The following is a 16697-nucleotide window of genomic DNA, read 5'->3' as shown; positions in this document are numbered from 1 at the left end:
TTCAGGAAGTTATTGTCGTACAGGAGGAGCCGGTTATGCAGTGGTGGCTGCGTTGCAGAAAACTGGTCCCTAAGGCCGCTCGCCGTGGTTTCGACTCCCTCTTCTTTCTCATCGGATGGTTGATTTGGAAGGAGAGAAACGCGATCGCCGGCAGGGCTGCAGGTGGTCATTCAGGAGGAGATACACGACTGGTGCTTGGCTGGCTACAAGCACCTAAGGACCCTGATGGCGGCGACTTGATCCCAGAGTAGCTCTTCTTTGTCGCAAAATTCATGATTGTGTAATCACACTCGCGTGTTCTGCTTTGCTTGTGTAGCTTCTGGCTTCGGTAACCTTGGATTACCGTGGCCATAAGGATCGTAACAAAACTCCTTTCTGCTTAATGAAAAACGTGCTTCAGCACGATCGCTAAAAAATATTTTGCTTGCTTGGGATCCATGATCCATCCGTAACTGCGCGCGTACATTTGTAACCAGCAAGAGCAACTCCAAGAGTTCCCAAAAAAAAATTTCCCCAAAATGAGGTTTTGGGGGCTATGCTAAAATCCCCCCCCCCCCCCCCCCCCCCCCCCCAAAAAAAATATCAACCCACAGCAGAACGCTAAAAATTACTCCCCAATATTTACCACGTCATCGTAGTTGGGCCTACTTCCAGAACAGAGCTCCCTCTACCTTCGTAACATAGCTCCATCGCGCCATGAACGAAATTGTTTATTCCATCGTGGTCGTGTATGAAACTCATCGCGGGCCCGCCCACCTCCATAAATGTGTGCACACACGGAGCAAGGCAGCCACGACGACGACGACGAGCAGCTGCTCAACGCGTGCTAGGGGGGCGGAGTCTCGGCTGTCGGCGGTGGCCTTGGCATGCAGGACGCTGGTCTCGGCGCGGGACCTCCGCTCCGTCAACCTCGTCTCCAAGATGGAGGTCTACACAGTGGCCTACCTCGCCGACGACCCGCGCTCGCGGCAGCGCGTCCCCACCGACCGCGCCGGCGGCCGCGACCCCACCTGGAACCAGACCGTCCTCATCACCGTCCCGGCGTCTGGCGCCGGGTGTGGCGTGGTCCGCGTCTTGCTGCGCACGGAGCGCGCCCTCGGCGGCGACCGCGACGTCGGCGAGGTGTTCATCCGGCTCCCCGACGTGCTCGCCGGCGCCGGGGACGGGCCCACGGAGGCCACGGTGGCGTGCTTCCCGGTGCACAGGATCGGCTCCCGCAAGCCCCAAGGCGTGCTCCCACGGTGTTTGGAGGGATTGGGGAAGGACCGGACTCCCGCATATTTGCGGGGCGACGGAGGTGTTTTTAGCGTCCGCGCATTTTTACGGGAAGGATTGGGGAGCTGTTGGAGATAAGTTTTGTTTGTTTTTCCCCTAAATAAGGTTTTGGGGTAATTTTAAGGGAGCTTTTGGAAGTCCCGACCAGCAGCTACAGAACATGGAGGACGACCAGCTCGCCGCTGCAGCGCGAGACCTCGCCTCATTCTCCATGCTGCTCGTCCGCCATCTCGGCGGCCATCACCAAGAAGAGACAACGGCGCCCAACAAGCTCCAGACCACCAACATGGCCTTCTCGCCCATGTCCTTCCACGCCATCCTCTCCCTCCTCGCTGCCGGGGCCACGGGCGCCCCGCGCGACCAGATCGTCTCCTTCCTCGGCCCCGCCGGCGCGGACGCGCATGAGGCCCTCGCCTCCAAGGTGGCCTCCTATGTCCTCGCCACCCACGAAGAAAACGTCGACCGGGTCGAGGACGACGACGACGACGAGGAGGCGCCTACGCCACCGCCCGGGGTCTGGTGCGCCATGGGAGTCTGGGTGGACTCCTCGCTTGTCCTGAAGCCCGCTTTTGCGACCGTGGCCGCCTCCAAGTACAATGCAGAGGCGCGAGCCATCTCCTTCAGAAACACGGTACGTTGTTCGATCAGTGTCGTTCCGATCCGTTTGGGATCCTCCATCTGCTGCATGCTTATTGCTTTGCTTGCACGCATATCGATCAGCCTGCGCAGGCTAGAGCAGAGATCAACGAGTGGTTCGAGAGCAAGACCGGCGGCCACTTCCAAGGCCTCCTCCCGGAGAGCTACATCAGCGTCTCGACGCTGCTGGTCCTCGCCAACGCCCTCTACTTCCGAGGCTACTGGTACGACCCCTTCTTCCCGGAGATGACGCGGGACGGAACTTTCTACGTCTCACCTGGCCACGAGGTCACCGTGCCCTTCATGGAGGGAAACCACCTCCACGAGTGGATGCAGATCGGCTGCCACCCCGGCTTCAAGGTCCTGCGGATGGCCTACATCAACGGCAAATGGGAGCAGAGCTTCTCCATGTACATCTACCTCCCCGACGACCGCGACGGCCTGCCGGACCTGGTGCGAGAGCTCAGCTCCAACCCGGTTGCTCTCCTTCACGGAAAGGTCGTGCCCGATCGGAAGGTCCTCGTCGGCGAGTTGCAGATCCCAAAATTCGACGTCTCGCTGCAAGCGGACGTCTCCCGTCTCCTTGCAGACCTTGGTCTGGATCTGACGCTGTTCCGTCCCGCCGGCCACTCCTTCTCCGAGATGGTGGCGCTGGTCGAAGCCGATGATGAGGATATGCTGCCACCGATGGCTGTTCCCTCGATCATCCAGCAGTGCTCCGTCCGCGTTAACGAGAGAGGCACCGTCGCTGCAGCAGCCACCGAGCTAGAGATTTTGGGCTTTGGCATGGGCGGTCCTGAGCCTGTTGTCGACTTCGTCGCTGATCACCCCTTCCTATTCTTCATCAAGGAGGACCGTAGCCGTGTGGTTCTTTTCGCCGGCCAGGTCCTTGACCCTTCGTCACCACGTCAGCTAATCGATCGATTAGCAGTCATGCATCGTCTCCTTTATTTATTATTAGCTCGTGGATTTAGGAGTCTACGATATCATGCTTTGAACCATTCTGTCCACTGTTGCTCCTCGATTGTCTTCTCTGATTTTTTTTACACACCAAGCATATGCGATCGCCGCGTCAGTCAAGGTGCTTCTACAGGGCTGCTTCTTCCTTGCAGCAAACCAGGGATGTTCCGGTGGTGCCGGTGAGGGACGACCTCCGGCGTGCCGCTTGAATAGATGATGGGAGGCCGACCTTGTGGGCTAATTTTTGGCCCAAAATGAAATCGCTTTTTATGTTATATTCTTGAAGGGCATACGTACAGGGCTGTGCATCCGGCCCAGATCCACTGCCGTGGGGCTCCCAGGCCAGTACCTTCTCGACCCAGCCTGGCCCGTGCTTGCCTAATGTTTAGCTGGCGGCACTCGACAAAAAGGAGTGTTCGCTGAGTGTCTGATGGAATGCACTCTGTCCAGTTGGCCGGTTCGGAATGTCAGCCCCTGGGACATTCTTTGACCTTGGGTCGACACGGTCCTTCCACGGCCATACAGGGGGACGAGCTTATCCTCCTCAACAACAGCCTTGCACACTGGGCATTGTGGCGAGTGCGAGTGGATGCGCAGCCATTTGTAAAGGCATGGCCAGCAGAAGAGGTGGCCACAGAGCGTTACAATAGGCTCCTGTGGCAGCTCAAAGCATATGTTGCACTCGAAGCTCCCCCCCCCCCCCCCCCCCCCCCCCCCCCCCCCGGCATCAGCACCACTGCTGCTGCCGCTTGTCGATTCCCCAACATTTGCCGTATTGGGTGTTCCTGGAACTGATATTAGCTGCAATGGATTAAAATTGCCACAATTGTCAGAAACATAAAGTATATGCGTTGAAACAAGAATCTGACTTTAATTTTTTAATAAAATACTGCCAGGGTGATGAAAGCTATTCGCAGCGACAGCCAATTTTCTACACATTCTACATATCTATGCTGCTATAAAATTTGTTAGTTCTGAATCAGGATTTAACATCTACGATATTTTGTTTCCCAGCAAAGCCATCTACAAGCAGTTCCCGCCGTTGGTTAACCGCAACGTCTAGATGTATGGGACAGGCATATATCTAACCATGATTAGTCCCTCCCAACTAAAGAGAATAGGACAGGCATAATTCATTGGATTCTGCTCGTGTATTCCTTCTACTCAGATAACACCAGACTGAACAAATGACAGCCAGCCTGCTCCATGGCAGCACCATCAACGTCTAGATATCTTGAGAAACCCGGTACTCAGTTAACCAGTCAGGCTGTCTATTGCGAAAGAATCATTTTTGGCATCTGTCAGTGTTGATAAATAAGGCATTTTCATATTTATTTTAATCCATAAAAATAACGCAATAAAAAGGAGAGTGAAGTCATGAACAAAAAGACAGAAACAATTCACGACAAATGTTAACATGATGATAAGACAAATTATAGAGCTGAAACATATGTGAAACATTATTTTACATAGCTGAAGCATCACAGACATGATCGTTTTACATAGCTGAAGCATCACAGACATGATCACAAATATAAACGATGTGTTCTCAAATATTAAGATCATGATGATCACAAAATTAAAAGAAACCAGAAAACCAGTACTAGCATAATTATTCAAATCAACCAAACAGAGCATGTTGAAAATGATAGCAGTATTGCCTAGGAACATCATGATATTGATAATGAAACTCAGAAGAGGGTGAAGGAGATTATACCCTGCGGCGGAGCCGCTCGCACCAGGAAAAGCCATGGTGGTGCTTTGCTGTTGTAGTCGTCCCGCTCGATGCAGTGCAGAAAAGGATGCCGTGAAGAGACACTGCTACAGGTTGACCAGCGAGTAGTCGTGCCACCACCGACACTCCCCAAAAACGTAATCGCCCGTCTTCACCCGAGCAGGTGAAGCTCACGACGGAGACGCGTTCCGGAGGCCTACTCTTCCATCTCTGGTGCTCGCCGGAGGTGGAACGGGAAGAACTTGCGCTGCTGGAAAGTGGTGTATTTTCGCCAAGAGAACTTAACCGAGAGGGGAGGATTTGTTTTATAGACAGAGGCCAGAAGACGAGAAGCCGACGGCACCGAGGGGTCACACCTCCCTTCTACGGTGGGAGAGACGGAGAAGACGGAGACGGAGAGCCAGGAGTCACGGGAGTTACCAGAAACTCCTCCAATCAATTCCAATCAATTCGTCAGTTTCAAAAATAAAGGCCTCGCCCGCCCGTCCGCTCGCTCGCCTCGCCACGCCACGCCACGCCACGCCCACGCCCACGCCCACGCCCACGCCCACGCGCACGGGCTCGGGCCGGGCCGGGCGGCGGCGGCGGCGCGCGCGCGCGCGTGTGGCATCCAGGTGATTCACTTTTACTTCTCAAATAGATCGATCAATGATCAAGTATTTAAGTAGAGTCGCCTCTCGATTAAATTCCCATATGGTACAAAACCATTAATGTACATGTACGGACCATAGAGTTTAATAGAGATATTAAATAAATGGGCCAAGCCCATAATATCTAACAATCCCCACCAAACTCTAGGGTACGCAGTTTGAAATTCTCAGAACCACATTCCTTTTATATACCAGTGTTTCGATGAAGACTGTTAAGTTGAACATCCATCTAGAGAGCTAGCTACACTCATCCACAACTGAACAATGGACAGAACCTTGAATTGACAGTTTTGTGCGAGATGAGTTTCACATAACCTCTTAACTGATACTAGGCTGCCAAGTGCCTTCCCTCTGTTTTGAAGCATATAAGTCACACTTCGAGGCCTTTTCATGAGCATCTAGAGATTACCCACATCTCATAGATTGTGACTAGCAATCGAGCTCATATAGGTGTGTTCCTTATAGGATGTTCTGTAGGACAACATCCCCGCTATACCAAGCCGCTCGGATCACATTAAGAACTTAATCATCCTGCCTAACAGTATTAGAGAGACGGTGCATCTCCAACGAACTGAGCTATAATCTAAGGGGTCTCTCCCTCAGTCAATCAACAGCTTGTTTCGCCATCCTAATTCACGGGATCTCCGATCACATAGGATAGGTTACCACTGTTGATGGCTCTATGTGGGTCTCAAACCTAGTTCCCTCGACGCACCTTCTATCACATTGCGTGACAGACCCTTAGTGAATTGATCTGCCAGATTATTTGATGTATGAACATAGTCCAATGCAATTACTCCGGAGTTTCTCAGTTTTCTGACAGTCTTCAAACGTCTCTTCACATGCTTTGTGGACTTCATGTTATCCTTAGAACTGTTTACCTTAGTGATCACAGTTTGATTATCACAGTTCATGGAAATTGCTGGGATTGGTTTCTCAACAATCGGCAAATCCATCAGGAGATCACGGAGCCACTCTGCCTCAGCACTAGCGGTATCCAATGCGGTCAGTTCTGCTTCCATTGTAGACTTCGTTAAGATAGTCTGCTTGCAAGACTTCCAAGAAACAGCACCACCTCCAAGTAGAAACACGTATCCACTCGTGGCATACAGCTGATCCACATCAGAAATCCAATTAGCATCACAATAACCCTCTAGTACCCTCGGATACCCGGAAAAGTGAATGCTGTAACTCATTGTCCCTTTCAAATAGCGCAGCACTCTCTCAAGAGCATTCCAGTGAGTATCTCCCGGATTTGACACAAACCGGCTCAGTTTGCTTACAGCGAACGAGATATCAGGCCTGGTTGCGCTAGCTAGGTACATAAGAGAACCAATTATCTGTGAATATCTCAATTGGTCTCTTGCAATTCTGTGATTCTTCCTCAAATGAATACTTGGATCGTACGGAGTAGGAGCAGGCGTACACTCATTGTACCCAAATCGGTTCAAGACCTTTTCCACATAGTGAGACTGCATAAGAGTTACCCCACCATTTCCTTCCTCCCTTGAAAGCTTAATATTGAGAATAACATCAGCCTCTCCCAAGTCTTTCATCTCAAAGTTACTCGACAAAAAATCTTTTACTTCTTTAATCACATTTAGATTGTTGCCAAATATTAATATATCATCCACATATAAGCATAGTATCACACCATCACCACCACCAAACCGATAATATACACATTTATCAGCTTCATTCACAACAAAGCCGGCTGATGTTAAAGTTTTATCAAACTTCTCATGCCACTGCTTGGGGGCTTGCTTTAGGCCGTATAGGGACTTCAATAACTTACAAACTTTACCCTCTTGACCATTTGCAATAAACCCATCAGGCTGATCCATGTAGATCTCTTCCTCAAGCTCTCCATTTAGGAAGGCTGTCTTAACATCCATCTGATGAATAAAAAGGCCATGTGAGGCAGCCAGGGATAGCAACACACGAATGGTCGTCAACCGAGCAACAGGTGAGTAAGTATCAAAGTAATCTTCACCTTCCTTCTGTGTATAACCCTTAGCAACAAGCCTAGCTTTGTACTTCTCAATTGTACCATCAGGCCTCAGCTTCTTTTTAAACACCCATTTACAGCCCACAGGTTTGCAACCAAATGGACGATCAACCACTTCCCACGTCCCATTGGACATAATGGAGTCCATCTCACTTTGCACTGCCTCCTTCCATATGTCAGAATCAGGAGAAGAGTATGCCTCAGAAATGGTTGTGGGAGTGTCATCCACGAGATATATAATAAAGTCTTCTCCAAAGAATTTTGCAACTCTTTGCCTCTTACTCCTTCGAGTGACAGTATTATCATCCTCCTCAGGATTTTGCTCAAGCTCATGGGTGTTATCATCAGCGTGTATATTTGATTCATGAAGTTCAGGAATAGGATCATGACTAGACATGCTAGATGCACCTATTTTCATTGGAAATTCATTCTCAAAGAACGTGGCATCTCTAGACTCCATGACCGTTCCAACAGCCATATCAGGAGCACTAGAATTTATTATTAAAAACCGATAGCCCACACTATGAATGGCATAGCCTAAGAAAACACAATCTACAGTTTTTGGTCCAAGCTTTCGCTTTTTGTTTATTGGCACGTTCACTTTGGCCAAACAACCCCAAACGCGAAGATAAGAAATATTTAATCTCTTTTTCTCCCAATCCTCAAATGGAGTGATTTCTTTGTTCTTTGTGGGCACTCTATTTAGGACATGATTCGCAGTTAAAATTGCCTCACCCCACCATTCCTTAGATAAACCAGCTGTCTCCAACATGGCATTCACCAAGTCAGTTAGAGTGCGGTTCTTTCTTTCAGCAATCCCATTGGATTGTGGTGAGTATGGAGGTGTCCTCTCATGAATTATACCGTGCACCGCGCAAAACTCAGAAAATTCATTAGAGAAATATTCTCCCCCGCGATCGGACCGCAACCGTTTGATATGCTTTTCAAGTTGATTCTCAGCCTCAGCTTTAAAGGTTTTAAAATAATGTAATGCCTCATCTTTTGTTTTAATTAGGTACACATAGCAATATCGAGTGCAATCATCTATGAACGTTATGAAGTATCTCTTACCACCTTTTGTCAAAATTCCGTTCATTTCACAAATATCGGAATGGATGAGATCAAGTGGTGCCAACTCTCTCGCCACAGCTGCCTTGTGAGGCTTGCGAGGTTGTTTTGCCTCAACGCATGTATGACATTTGGAGCTTTTGGCAACATCAAATTTAGGAATTAAATTCAAACCAGCTAAGCGGGACATGCAACCAAAATTAACATGACATAATCGAGAATGCCAAACATTCATCTCAACATTAACATTATTAACGACATTATTCACTGCAAGAGGTAAAGTATCAACCAAAGACAAGCGGAACAAGCCTCCGCTCTCATAGCCTTTTCCAACAAAGGTTCCATACTTTGACATAACACATTTATTCGACTCAAACACAAGTTTAAAACCGTCTCGACATAGCAGAGAGCCACTAATAAGATTTTTCCTTATTGAGGGGACATGATGCACGTTCTTGAGTTGCACGGTCTTCCCCGAAGTAAGCTTCAGATCCACCGTACCAACACCATGAACACCAGCACGCGCGCCATTCCCCATCAGCAAGGCTCCACTCCTCCCGACCTGGTAAAAAGAAAACAAGGACTTATCAGCACACACATGTATATTTGCACCTGTATCAACCCACCAATCAGGTGAGGAACAAACTGTAAATGCAGATAAATTACCATACCCAGCAGCGTCTGCATCAGTCTCAATGGTGTTGACTGTCTTCGCCTTTGGTGGGGGCTTCCACTTAGCCTCAGGACACTCTCTAGAAAAGTGCCCAGTGTTCCCACAAGTGAAGCAGTTCATCTTTGCCTTGTCTAATCCCATCTTCTTATTATTACCTTTCTTGAAGAAGGTAGTGGATTTCTGCTTAAGCTCCTGCTGGGGCTTCTTCTTTTGTGGCTTAGGACGAAACTTTTGCACCACATGTGCACTAGTAGTCGCCTCACCATTCCCGCCCTTGCTCTTTCCCTTAACATCCTTTGCTCTTGCCTTGTCCTCAACATCAAGAGTGCCAACAAGTTCAGCAATGCTAAACTGCTGCCTCTTGTGTTTCAAGGTAGTAGCAAAATCAGTCCAGGAAGGTGGCAGCTTAGCAATAATACAACCTGCCACAAACCTGTCAGGGAGAGGACAGTCGTACAGCTCCAATTCCTTCACCAGTCCCTGTATCTCATGAGCCTGTTCGACTACAGGACGGTTATCAACCATCTTGTAGTCATGGAACTGCTCCATGATGTACAGCTCAGAACCGGCGTCGGAAAGACCGTACCGGGCCTCAAGGGCTTCCCACACAGCTCTGCCAGTCGGGAGTGGTATGTAGGCATCAACCAAAGAATCATTGATGATGCTCAACAGTGCAGCCTTGCACATGGTCTCAGCATGTCCCCAAGCCTGCTCATCCTCATCGGATCTCACAGTAGCAGGCTGCTCATTGAGCACATGACCACAGCGCATGGCCGACAACCACAGAAGGGCTTTCTCACGCCACCTCTTGTAGTGAGTGCCCTCAAACGGCGTAGGCTTTAGCATGCCCGCAAAGCCAACAGATGAAAATGGCCTGAAATTACGTTTTTGGATTGTTGATAAATAAGGCATTTTCATATTTATTTTAATCCATAAAAATAACGCAATAAAAAGGAGAGTGAAGTCATGAACAAAAAGACAGAAACAATTCACGACAAATGTTAACATGATGATAAGACAAATTATAGAGCTGAAACATATGTGAAACATTATTTTACATAGCTGAAGCATCACAGACATGATCGTTTTACATAGCTGAAGCATCACAGACATGATCACAAATATAAACGATGTGTTCTCAAATATTAAGATCATGATGATCACAAAATTAAAAGAAACCAGAAAACCAGTACTAGCATAATTATTCAAATCAACCAAACAGAGCATGTTGAAAATGATAGCAGTATTGCCTAGGAACATCATGATATTGATAATGAAACTCAGAAGAGGGTGAAGGAGATTATACCCTGCGGCGGAGCCGCTCGCACCAGGAAAAGCCATGGTGGTGCTTTGCTGTTGTAGTCGTCCCGCTCGATGCAGTGCAGAAAAGGATGCCGTGAAGAGACACTGCTACAGGTTGACCAGCGAGTAGTCGTGCCACCACCGACACTCCCCAAAAACGTAATCGCCCGTCTTCACCCGAGCAGGTGAAGCCCACGACGGAGACGCGTTCCGGAGGCCTACTCTTCCATCTCTGGTGCTCGCCGGAGGTGGAACGGGAAGAACTTGCGCTGCTGGAAAGTGGTGTATTTTCGCCAAGAGAACTTAACCGAGAGGGGAGGATTTGTTTTATAGACAGAGGCCAGAAGACGAGAAGCCGACGGCACCGAGGGGTCACACCTCCCTTCTACGGTGGGAGAGACGGAGAAGACGGAGACGGAGAGCCAGGAGTCACGGGAGTTACCAGAAACTCCTCCAATCAATTCCAATCAATTCGTCAGTTTCAAAAATAAAGGCCTCGCCCGCCCGTCCGCCTGCCTCGCCACGCCCACACCCACGCCCACGCCCACGCCCACGGGCCGGGCGGCGGCGGCGGCGGCGCGCGCGCGCACGTGTGGCATCCAGGTGATTCACTTTTACTTCTCAAATAGATCGATCAATGATCAAGTATTTAAGTAGAGTCGCCTCTCGATTAAATTCCCATATGGTACAAAACCATTAATGTACATGTACGGACCATAGAGTTTAATAGAGATATTAAATAAATGGGCCAAGCCCATAATATCTAACAGTCAGGTCAGTTTGTGCTAGTACTGGAGAGCCAGGAGCTCCACGTCCCATGCTCACGATATTCCCAATTGACTAATAACATTCCACAGAGTGCATTATTACAGGTAGAAAGGAAGGGCTATATTTTCATGTTCCTAGTTTTTGGTACATATACAAGTGGGCGAATGAGTGTGAAGAACTAAGTTGATGCCTTTTTGTTCTCGGTTCCTTGTCCCTACTAATATAAGTGCTACATCACAGGTGGGAACTAAAGTAGAGAGCGTGTCTACAAGGAGTAAAAAAGGTTAATAGGTGCAGCATAGTAATCCACGGAACAGGTAACTAGGATGCTAGCTTTGTGTCCTGAAACAGGAAGAGAGCTTCGGTGACCCACCAAAGGCTGCAATCAGCTGCAAATTAGCTACTCCATCATTCCTATATATAGCATAATGAACCAAAAACGATGCCGTGCTTCTTTCAAGGAGTGGAGGGAGCAAACAAGTAGTACTAGTCACTGGTACACTGGTAACAAGTAGTCCGCTCAACCGAGGGCCCTAGAGATTTGAAGCTGACAACTGACCGTGCCTACTGCCGAGGAGACTGAAATCACAGCAGTAATCGGACGGATTCGGAGCATATAACAACTAAAGATAAATGTTGCCGGGCAAGCCTAGATGAGCAACAGAGAAACGCGATCTGACTTGAGGAAGCAGTGCACCTCGTGTAATTGTAACTAGAAACAAAGAAATCCATAGGGCAAGCAAATCCCAGTAATAAGGTAGCTAACGGGGGCAACACGAATCACCTCCCCAGTCCCCAGGTAGGAAGGCAGATGAGATGACTAGGTCAGGAGCAGGAAGCAATGGAGAATCGAATCGGTCGGAGAGGAAAGAGGCCCAGCGCAGCGCAGGAGTAGCAGCGGGCGATCTGATCCGATCCGATCCGATAAGTCGCTAGGCCGAGAGGAGCTAAAGGAATCTAGCTGCGCTGCGCGCGAGCAGAGGGAGGCGCAGTGGAATTCCAGTTAACGGCGGGCGGGGCGGTGGAGTGGAAGACGACGGGAGGACGCGAGAAGCTTCGACGGGGACGGGAGAGAAGGAAGACGCCATTAATTAATCATCAATCTATTCGCATCACGCACGGTGTGTTGTATTCGTCTGGATCCCACGCTCGTTGGGCTTGTTTTGTCTTGTTGAAATGGGCGTAAAACGAAATGGGCCACCCAGATAGATAAATGGGCTCTTGTTTTGTTTTGTCTACTAGTTATAAACACATCTCAAAAGAAAAAAAAAAGACACCTGAGTTTAGTGCTGGGCCTTTTCTCCTCCAGTTTGCTGGCCCAAAACTTCACTATCTCAGCCTATAGGCCCATATCGCTCCGCTGAGAGGAGAGAGGGTCGTCTTCCCCGAGGAGACAGGTAGAGCGGCATCCCTGCCTTGGCTTACTAGAAGGTCCTCACCTGTTGCGACCGAATGCGCGGCTCAAGACCGAATGCGTGGCGCGAAAATTGCTCTTCAGTCAGACGCGAGACCGAATGCGTTGCGCGAAAATTGCTCTTCAGTTAGACGGGATGGAGGACGGCTGGAGCATTTCATGGAAGCATGCTGCCGGCATGCAGAGACGGCGAACTGGGCAAGGTCGCCCTATAAATACCTCTCGCTGCTACAGTCACACTGTCGTGGCTGTAGCAGTGTCACGGCATGGTCTAAGTGGATCCGAGCACTATAGCTGCTCGGATCCGCTTAGACTATGCCATGACAACGAGGAGTGAACAAGCGAGTGTGTGATGGTACCCCTGTATATCTACTAGCAAGCAAGTCTCGACGTACTCCTACAATATACGACCATGATGTACTAGTGGCAAGTCCACTACTGTAACTCTACAGAATACACCGCGATGAATAAATTGTTCACTCGGTCCAGTTCTATATCAAGCGTTGCCTTCATTTTACGTGGGTGCAGGAGAGAGCAGAAAAACTTTGAGCAATTGAACTCCAACGGCTAAGCCGTGACGCTTCACTGTGTTGGTCGACCTTGGCCGGCAAGGCTGCCGGACGACTCGGACGGCAACCTGTTAAGTTTCGTAGAACTCAATCGAGTTAAAATCCCAGTAATCAAAGATCCTAATACACGATCTACAAAGAGGCATAAAAGGAAGAAAAAGGGATAGGTAGAGTATGAAGTCGCAGACTATCGAAGGCCGTAGTGGTCGGAGCAGTCGGAGTGGTGGAAGCGCCGGCCGCGGCCTCGTTCGCGGATGCCATCTGCGCGCCGGCAGCGACGTTCGGTGGAGAGAGGAGTCGGTGCAGTGGCGTCCTTGGCGGCGGCGTGTGCGTCGGGGTGGCGTTGCCGACGTCCGTGGTGCTTCCCGTCGCTGGCAGCGCCCCTTCTCAAGATCGGATTAGGGTTAGGATGTCGGTGGGGTGTCTGGCGGCGCGGTGAACCTCGTACTGCGAGCCCCGGCCCCCACCTTTCCTTTATAGCGCTGTGCGACGGGGGCCCACCAACCATGTAGGGTTGAGTGCCCCCGATCAGGGCGCGAGAACAAGGCCCAAAGGCCGTTGGGCCTAATGGCGTGGGAGATCAATCCAATATTCTCCCCCTTGATCTCTCATCACTTTCTTCGGTCTTTAATTCTTACTCAAAACTTTCGATTCATATTTTTCTTGTTTCCATCCTATTTCATCACAGATTAGTGCATAGAACTGTCCCATCGTCACAGCAATAAGTGCCGTTAGACTAACAGCCACAATACACTTCTCCGTTTTGAAATGTAAATTTTCTTTGGGCCCTTCGTATGTTCGGGAATCATAGGCTTTCCTTTAAACACATGCCGGCTACGTGTTCTCTGAACATGTTGGGTGGTAAGCCCTTTGTGAGCGGATCCGCGAGCATTTTCTCTGTACTTATATGCTCAAGATTTATTATATGATCCCGAACTTTATCTTTCACAACATAGTACTTTATGTCAATGTGTTTGGCAGCACCACTTGACCTATTGTTGTGAGCATACTGTACCGCTGGATTGTTATCACAATACAATCTCAGTGGTTCATTTATATTATCAATCACTTTCAATCCGGGTATGAATTTCTTCAGCCAATTCATCTGTCCCGTTGCCTCATAGCATGCTACAAACTCGGCATACATTATCGAGGATGCAGTTACGGTTTGTTTGGAGCTTTTCCACGATATAGCCCCTCCTGCGAGAGTAAATATATATCCTGACGTGAATTTTCTTTCTTCTCTCGCATAATCAGAATCTGAATACCCCTCTATCTGCAGGGAATCAGATCTTCTATACGTAAGCATGAGGCCTTTCGTACCCTGCAAATAACGCAGAACTTTCTTTACTAAATTCCAATGTTCAATTCCTGAATTCTTTTGATATCTGCCAAGTAACCCGATAACAAAAGCTAGGTCAGGGCGTGTACACACTTGAGCATATTGTAAACTTCCAACAGCTGAAGCATACGGTACCGCTTTCATTCGGTCAATTTCATATTGGTTCTTGGGACACTGATGTTCCCCAAATCTATCGCCCTTGACTATAGGAGCAGGTGAAGGACTGCACGCATGCATACTCAATTTCTTCAGGACCTTTTCTATGTATGCCTTTTGCGATAATCCTAGAACACCCTTTCTCCTGTCTCGGTGAATCTCTACTCCCAAAACGAACGAGGCATCACCGAGATCTTTCATATCAAAGTTTGAGGACAAGAATTTTTTCGTTTCCATTAGTAGATTAATATCACTACTAGCAAGCAAGATATCATCCACATACAAAATTAGGAATATGTACTTTCCATTCTTGAACTTTGCATAAACGCAATTGTCCTTAATATTTTCTTTAAACCCAAAACCTTTTATCGTTCTATCAAACTTCAAATACCACTGTCTTGAAGCTTGCTTCAATCCGTAGATTGATTTCTTCAGGCGGCATCCCATATTTTCCTTTCCTTTTACGACAAAACCTTTCGGTTGTGCCATATAAACATTTTCTTCCAAATCCCCGTTTAGGAAAGCCGTCTTTACATCCATTTGATGTAACTCCAAATCATAGTGGGCTACAAGTGCCATTATAATTCTGAAGGAATCTTTACATGAGACTGGAGAAAACGTCTCATTGAAATCAATCCTTTCTCTTTGAGTGAAGCCTTTCGCCACAAGTCGCGCTTTAAATCTTTCTATATTCCCTTGGGAATCATATTTCGTTTTGTAGACCCATTTATAGCCTACTGTTTTGGCTCCTTTAGGAATATTTTCTAAGTCCCAAACTTTATTGGTACTCATTGATTTCAATTCATCTTCCATGGCCTTAAGCCACTTTGATGAGTGGTCGCTTCTCATGGCTTCTTCAAATGAGGTGGGATCATCCCCCATCTGAAATTCTTCTGTTTCATAAACTTCATAGTCATTAGTAATAGCTGATCTTATTCTTTGAGACCTTCTAGGTGCCTCTGGCACTTGTTCCACATTGGGCTGTTGTTGTTCTTCCTCATGTGTAACATTTGGTTCTATAGGTTCCTCAAGGATAGGTTCCTCAAGGACAGGTTCCTCATGTTCATTCATTGTCGTCACGGGAGAACTTACAACAGGTGTTGGCACTATAGTGTCCTGCACTATTGGTGCAACAGCAGCAGGTAGCGTGAAGAATGGTTCTTCAACCATCGGAGTGGGTACACGTACCCACTTTTCCTATAGGCTGATTTCTCGTGCTACCATGCTCCCCCTGATCATGTCATCCTCCAAGAACACAGCGTGTCTTGTTTCTACAATTTTCGTATGTCTGTCAGGACAATAGAAGCGATATCCTTTCGATCTTTCTAGATAGCCAATAAAATGGCAGCTGACTGTTTTGGACTCTAACTTTCCTATGTTTGGGTTAAACACTTGCCTCAGTCGGACAGCCCCACATACGTAAATAGTTAAGTGAGGGTTCCCTTCCTGTTGAAAGGTCCTTATTTGGTTTTGGTAATTGAGTGACAACTTAGGTGGACTAATTATGTTTATGTGAGATACACAGGTGATTAGTCCACAGGTACATGTGTGTGAGCAACATATGTCATGGAGGTGAAAATGGCTTGGAGATGTTGCAAAGCTCACACATGTGATGATGAAGGAGCTTAAATGCACATGAGACATGACATTGAGTCATGTGATCAAGGTGGAGAAGATCAAGACAAGACTTGGCTTGATGAACCGGTTGCAAGCGTGAAGGGCAAGTCGAAGGCTTTGGAGTGATGGACCGCGTGGCGGTGAAGCTTGAGCAAGACTTGGCGTCGATGGACGATGGCAACGATGAAGAGCAAGTAAAGTCAAGATCGATGAACCAATATGATCACGTGATGATATGAAGTGGATCATATCATTGTTGATCGTGTTGGTGCATGTGTTGCATCGACATTAAAGGAGATGGAATGGAATGCGCAAGGCAAAGGTATAACCTAGGGCATTTTATTTCACCAGTCATAGGTGTGTAGAGAAGTTTATGACCGGGTTTAGGATAGATGGCCGTACTATCAAGAGAGGCAAACTTGTTTGCATATCGATCATCTAGTGCCACTCGAGTCATCTAACTTTGCATCGTCGCTAGAATCGAGTGGCGTGACAAGTTGAGTGGCTAACACCCTTGAAAATGT

The 16697-nt window shown here is 48.2% G+C and overlaps 2 protein-coding genes across 2 annotated transcripts; both read left to right on the top strand.

The window, feature by feature from the left end:
* The first annotated feature begins 696 nt into the window (after positions 1–696).
* LOC136466343 (protein SRC2-like) lies at positions 697–1353 on the top strand. The gene has a single exon (XM_066464711.1). It carries the CDS (start codon positions 697–699, stop codon positions 1351–1353), a length of 657 nt encoding a protein of 218 aa, XP_066320808.1.
* An 82-nt stretch (positions 1354–1435) lies between these two features.
* On the top strand, positions 1436–3054 carry LOC136466342 (serpin-Z1-like). The gene is made up of 2 exons (XM_066464710.1): positions 1436–1906; positions 1996–3054. The coding sequence occupies exons 1-2, from the start codon at positions 1436–1438 to the stop codon at positions 3052–3054; spliced, it is 1530 nt and encodes a 509-aa protein (XP_066320807.1).
* The last annotated feature ends 13643 nt before the right edge of the window (positions 3055–16697 follow it).

Source organism: Miscanthus floridulus, chromosome 7 (genome assembly GCF_019320115.1).
Source record: "Miscanthus floridulus cultivar M001 chromosome 7, ASM1932011v1, whole genome shotgun sequence".
Classification (NCBI taxonomy): domain Eukaryota; kingdom Viridiplantae; phylum Streptophyta; class Magnoliopsida; order Poales; family Poaceae; genus Miscanthus; species Miscanthus floridulus.
Note: the sequence above shows the minus strand (reverse complement) of the source record. Positions and strands in the feature narration are given on the sequence as shown.

Bases quoted from the DNA above. Each gene is read 5' to 3' on its own strand.
- LOC136466343 (XM_066464711.1), top strand. From the start codon at position 697: ATGAACGAAATTGTTTATTCCATCGTGGTCGTGTATGAAACTCATCGC.
- LOC136466342 (XM_066464710.1), top strand. From the start codon at position 1,436: ATGGAGGACGACCAGCTCGCCGCTGCAGCGCGAGACCTCGCCTCATTC. The intron at 1,907-1,995 runs GTACGTTGTTCG...CATATCGATCAG, and splicing joins CCATCTCCTTCAGAAACACG to CCTGCGCAGGCTAGAGCAGA.